Consider the following 6,529-nt stretch of genomic DNA (forward strand, 5'->3'; position numbering starts at 1 on the left):
AAATAACATTGTCAATGTGCATTGTAGAAACTCATGAAGGCTCCACATTTTTAGTCTTGGTTTTACCATTAAACTAATAAATACCATTCATGAAAAACACCCTGCCATCTTTGTATCCAGTGCATAAAATGAAAACATCCCCAGTAAGCTTAGGAAAAGAACAGAGTCTTTTGTCACCATTCCTGTTCCATTTAGCACTTGCTTAACTGACCAGATCAATCAAAGAAGTTAATAAAATAAAATGAAATTGAATAGGAAATGAAAATGTCAAATATTGATATTTGTTAAGGAGAAAACATTTACAGACAATCCATAAATCTGCACCAATATATTCTTAGAAGTAATAAACAAATTCACCTACGTGTTAACATACAAGACCAAAAAGTCAACAGTATACCTATACCTCAAGGTTGAACCACTTGGTAAAGGAAACAGGGAATGGTAACTAATAATATATAATTCATTGTGTGTAAGTAGTTATGGGAAACTTATGAAATGAAATTTATGAAACTCATGGGTAAGAATTGATGAGTAACTACCAATACTAAAGTAGTGAATAGCTACTTGTGGGTAACTGCAGATAGATAATTATATTTAGGCAATGATCATTTGCTATCTAGTTATGTGTAGCTAGACACAAACAACCAGTGACAAATAACTCGTTATTTAAAGCTAGCAATGATTAGAAAATAATGGATACATAGCATAGTTTATTTATAAACTGTAGCTAATGCTAGTAACTATTTTTTGATAAGTATTAGGTAACTATTTGTCCGTAAGTAGTGATATTTCACTAGTAGTTAGTAACTAATGATAAATAATTAGTGGTGAGTAATTAGTAATTGATAAGTAGTTGTGAGTTGCTAGTTATGGGTACCTAATGATGGTTTACTAGCTGTTGGTATCAGAAATTTGGGAACTCTTAATGACTAATAAGTAATATATTAGTAAGTATTGGTAAGTAATGTTTAACTAATAATCATCAACTATTACTTGCAATTAGAGATTGCTGACAAGTTGCATATAAATAGTAATATTTAACCAGTTGTAGTTAAGTAGTTATGATTAGCTAATTTGGATAACTAGCAATGACTCAATAGTAACTGAACACAAGTGATGAGGTATTGGTAACTAGAATTTCTTCTTGTTCATGATGAGAACCTCACCACACCTAACCAAGCCAAAACCCTAGAATACACTTGGCACAGGCTGAAAAATGTTGAGTTTCTCCATCTGGAATAGGCCAAAGGAAGAAGTAATCTTGATTTAAATTTGCACAGTCCACTATACCTAGAATGCAGAATGTTCATGCAGCAATGGAAGGAGGGCAAATGAGTAGTGAGCAGCTGACTGGACCGTATGTGCCCCAAGTAGCACCTATTCTAGTATGAGTGCTAGCAGGCTGAGGGATCTGAACTGGAGCCAAGAAACAGTGCTAGAGGTAAGCATCAGGGCTCCTTCAAACGTACCAGCATCAGCAACAGTGAGGTCCTGAGCTGCTCCAGCAATGAAGACAGCTGAGTTCCATCAGGAAATCTAATGTGGCAAGCTTCTCCATGAGGCTGAGAAGTGTGCCATCTTCTCTTCCTGTGCCAAGAAGTGAGGCTCAAGATGAGAAACAGAGCTCCTCCAAAGTTCATCGGGAAAGCCATCATTATACGGTCCTAGAGAAGAAAAGTGCAAGAGAACTAGCAGCTTCAAACAGCTCCAACATCTTCTCCAAACAGCAACCTTAACAATTTTCCAGTAGCTTTTCCTGTTCTGCCTTTTATGCTGCTGGCAGCAAACCTCATGTGGACCTCCCACACCCAGCAACATGCTAATTAAATTCAGCTGCGTGTAAGAAGTTGCCCACCAGTTAGCTATCTGCTACAGTGGCAGTCTGCACTTCGTTGATGCTGTAGACCCATTTCACAGCCTCTATCTCCTATGGGTAGCTGATAGGCAATTATATGATAGTTTGCAAACAGGGAATCCAGGTAGGTCCTACAAGATAACCATTAACCTGGGAAAAATGAAAGTCCTCTGCACAATCTATTCCCAGGTTTGGTGGACTGAATTTCATAAATGCTCTTTGTTATTTAGGAGCAACCTTTGCAATAGAAGCCAATGACAATTATGCATACACGCTGGAAAAGGGGCTGTCTCTATAGGAATTAAATAATCTGAAAAGAGATGATGACACACGGCCCATGTTTGGGGATATGCATGTCACTTACTCTGCATTCACATTTTTTACATGTTGATTGTGTTCTGGGAAACCTGGTCATTATAAAAATTAGGTTGAAGTAGAGACTTCAAGTAAACCATCATACTGGGCAAGGTGAAATAGTCAGAAAGGACTATGCATAGACATGCAACAGGCTATTGCAGTTTGCATCTCATAAAATCTTGCTGATCATTTTACAATCATATCTTTGCAGCCAAAGGGCCATTTCAAGGGGAATCTAAAAAGGAGAAATTAACCACAGATACTTGACCTGGGGCCATCATCAGCAATACAGTCAGGCACCATATGAGCGGTACAATTAAAGAGCAGAAACAAATTTTAATTGAAAGGAGAAAAGCAGCTAAAATTACAAGATGATAGTCCTTAAAATTCTAAGATATTCAACAAAAATGTTCTAACTCAAGAAATTAAATGTTTGATATTACAAATAATATGTCTCTTTATAAGATACAAAGGCATGAAAGCATAGTAAATAAAATATTCTACATTTTCAGAAAATTCCAACAAAAGTCAGGGATAAATATGACACCAACAATTACTACATATAAAATACTTCTATATAGTTTTTGCATGTTATGACATATATTGAAATAATACATAGATATGTCTCTCACATTAACAAGGGATAGTGATACGACACAACTAGAAATATTTATGCAATTCTTAATAGGAAAACTTACTATATCACCATCAAGGTATTCCCCAATTAACTTCTAAATTTTCTCTCTTTCATTCTATTTGTTGGTACAATATAGACAGAGAGATAGATAGATACATAGATAGATAGATAGATAGATAGATAGATAGATAGATAGATAGATGATAGATAGATAGATAGATAGATACATAGATAGATAGATACATAGATACATAGATAGATAGACTATATTCTTCATAGGGAACATAGCACATATCTTGATTCCTTTTTTCCCCCTAATCCCTTCTTCTCCCTAACATGTAAAATCAATATTTCCATTTTAAATTTAAGGACATTTACTATGGGATATTGCCAAGAGCCTTAGAATTCTAAAGGCTCTACTGAAGAGAAAACTCAGCAACATAAGGGCCTGCCTGGCAAGCTCAAAGACCCCAGTTTTATCCCCGGTACCACATGCTGTGCAGGCCCAAATCCGGGCTTGGAGAAAACCTTCATATGAAGCCAAATGTACCTAAATGAGGTAAAACCCAACCAATATAGGTTTCTTTGTGTTGGTTTCTTTGTGTTCCCCATTAGCCAACATAATCAGCAAACATTCTGTGTCTCACATACATATCTATGCAGACTCTATGTTCAATAATAGTAAATGGATAAATAAAAGGTGACACCTATACATAAAGGAATATTGACAGCTTTGAAGGACAAATCTGAGACATTTGTAGAAAAATAGGTGTGGCTAGGAAATATAACATAAAGTGAGATAAATCACATACAAGCCTAAATACCATGATATCTCTTAAAAGAGTAAAGCAAAATACAAAGATCAAAACAGAGTGACAGAAAGAAACAGACAGATCTGCTCTAAGTGGAAAAAGGTACAGGCGACCACGGGCAGAGAGAAACCATTTTGTAAGGGGTGAAGGCAAGTGAAGAGAAATGTAAAATATTTCAGGGACTCAAACCAAAGAGCCATAGATAATGTAAAAATTTATTGTCATAAACATGAAAAAAAATAATGAAAATGAAAGTAGAATTTTCAGATATGAAAGGAGGGAGATAAGTAAGGCCAGAGGAAGGAAATTTTTTAAAAATGTGTTATGTACATGCACCAACTCCCTAAGATGATTGTAAGCATCATATGTAACGAGTATTTACAAATAATACAAGAATTTGATTGTACAAGGGCTCAAAAAATGGTGAAAGGCAAATCAGAAATAATACCAGGCCACATTATAATTTGCTTTTTATATTACTTTTATTGAGAAACTAGCAATGAGATGGTTTCAAAGCAGGTTAGTAGGTCAGTTACAAAAATTAATACATTGCATATTGTCTTCGTAGCACTTATTCATAGTAAACGATGCAGCCATGACATCTTGTCTAAACACTATAAGTTCAAAACATTCTCCTTGAACTAAGTGAAAGTAGCTGTATATCTATCTTAACTATTTTGATATACAGATATACATTTCTTTCATTACAAAATGGCCCTTCATTTATATCCCCCTTTTGTTTAGTTTTTCAGAGATGGGTATCCCATTGCCATTCATATATTGTATGTATATGCATTCAGCAAAATAATCCAATATATTTTTCCAGCAGTCCATAGTATGTGTGGATTATCTACTTGACTGGCAATGTCAGAATTTGTTGACCTGAGTCCCCTATAGCTCAACTTAATAACATGGCTTCATTTTTTTGCTTTGTTTTAATACTTTTTGGCTGGATGGTTAGGACCAAGATAAAACACAACCTATATAACAAGAATTGTAGCTTTTGGATCTGATCATTTCAGTCAAATCCCCTCAGGATTTATGCTGAGACCCTATAACTCAGATTGTAGATCCTTTCTCAGTATCAGCCATGAGAATGAGTCAGAGCCATTGCTTGGCCAATTTGCTGTCCGTGAAAGCCTTAGAGAATGTTTTCTATCCATGTAACTCTCCTTAGGCACACTCTACATCATCAATCACTTTTTTTCTGTGGCCCCATTATCTCCTTGGTCAGAAAATTTGGGACACAACTGAGTTACACGATGTTACAATACAGATTCTCATATGTGCTGACTCTTAATTGACCTTGGAAGGCTAGGGCCAATATGTTGGCTTTCCTTGTGGCCCTCCTTTTTCTCTAATTTTTGATCCACAAACTTAGGTTGTTAACCCTCCAAAAGAGAAAATCATTGTTATTACCATATAACCGAGGCTGTGGAGCTTAACTTCACTATCTGTTTGAATATCAAACATGTTAGGCATAACATGGAACAGGTATTTTTCATCAAGTATTGATATGTTAAACTTTAAGTACTGACAGAGTATGACCAAAAACTTTAGAAAATTAAACTATATTTAAAAAACAGTAATAAAGAATTATATATGTTTACACATGAGTCCAGAAATCTAACCATATACAACGTAGTTGCAGGACAACACTCCTTTTCCAGTCTCCTTCTTTCATTCACCACTCTCTTCCTTTTTATACAGTCATGGAAACGACAGACGACACAGCAATAACTGGCGTTTCATGACAAGCATCACGTATTCAGAAGACCAGAATGAAAGGCACTCCAAGCATGAACCTACCATTACAAATTGCCACCTTCAGTGCAGTTGCTTAGTGCACAGGTATAGATAGTTAGTTAGGCTGAGAATCCTTCCAATTAGCTGCTAGATTCAAAGATCTTCTGAAGATTCTCAGGAGCATTGCCTTACCCATCTTGTATACATAACTCTATGGCTTTCTTTGGTCGTGTTTACTGGCTCTTCGCCTTGCTCTCGCTTCATTGTCTAGTCCTCAAGTTCTTGATTTTCTTTTAATTGTATTATACCTTTCTATTTGTATATTTTCTTTTGAGTTCTTATACTACGGAATCTATATAATACTTACAAATGTGTGTCTGGTTTATTTCACTTATAAGTATATCTTCAAGTGTCATCCACTTAAATGTAAAGGCTTCAAATTTACCATTCCTCAGATGATGGGCATCTTGGTTCTTTCCAAGATTTGTCTATCACAAATTCTGCTGCTATAAACATAGGCACAAATACATCACTATGATATGATGTTTTCAGATCCTCTGGGAAAATTCCCAGTAGAGGAATAGCTAGCTGGTTCAAAGGGGATTTCCAGTAAAAGTTTTCTAAGGAATCTCCACACTGATTTCCATAACAGTTACACCAGTCTACATTCCCACCAGCAGTGGAGGAGTGTTCCTTTTTCCCCACAACCTCTCCAACATTTATCGTTGGTCGATTTATTTATGATAGTCACTCTTGCAGGATGAGGTGAGATCTCAATGTTGTTTTAATTTACATTTCATAGATGACTAGTGATGTGGAGCCTTTTTCATATATTTATTCGTATCTTTAATTTCATCCTCTGGGCTGGTGAGATGGCTCCGTGGTCTAAAGCACCTACTTAGAACAAGCTTAGAGACCCAGTCCTAGCCCAGGTTCGGTGAGTGTGCGGAGAGTTTCCTGCTACCCTGCGCCGGCGGGACCAGTCCCAGCCCAGGCTCAGCGTGGGCCGGACCCTCTCCCAGCCCCTCGGGCCGCCCCCCACCACTCCTCAGTGCCTCCCCCACCCCGTCCGCCGAGTAGGATTTTTTGCCAAGTTCCGGGAGCCCCCAGACCCAGTCCTAG

The 6,529-nt window shown here is 36.8% G+C and overlaps 1 protein-coding gene across 1 annotated transcript in view; it reads right to left on the reverse strand.

The window, feature by feature from the left end:
* The window catches only part of LOC101587791 (vomeronasal type-2 receptor 116-like), a 129,469-nt gene extending 123,798 nt beyond the window's left edge, over positions 1-5,671 (reverse strand). The window contains exons 1-2 of the mRNA XM_012517790.1: positions 5,600-5,671; positions 1,470-1,664 (exon numbers count right to left, since the gene is read on the reverse strand). Coding sequence (XP_012373244.1) covers positions 1,470-1,664; positions 5,600-5,671 — 267 coding nt within the window. The remainder of the gene's footprint in view (positions 1-1,469; positions 1,665-5,599) is intronic.
* Between the last annotated feature and the right edge of the window lie 858 nt (positions 5,672-6,529).

Source organism: Octodon degus, unplaced genomic scaffold (genome assembly GCF_000260255.1).
Source record: "Octodon degus isolate 3935 unplaced genomic scaffold, OctDeg1.0 scaffold00214, whole genome shotgun sequence".
Lineage (NCBI taxonomy): Eukaryota > Metazoa > Chordata > Mammalia > Rodentia > Octodontidae > Octodon > Octodon degus.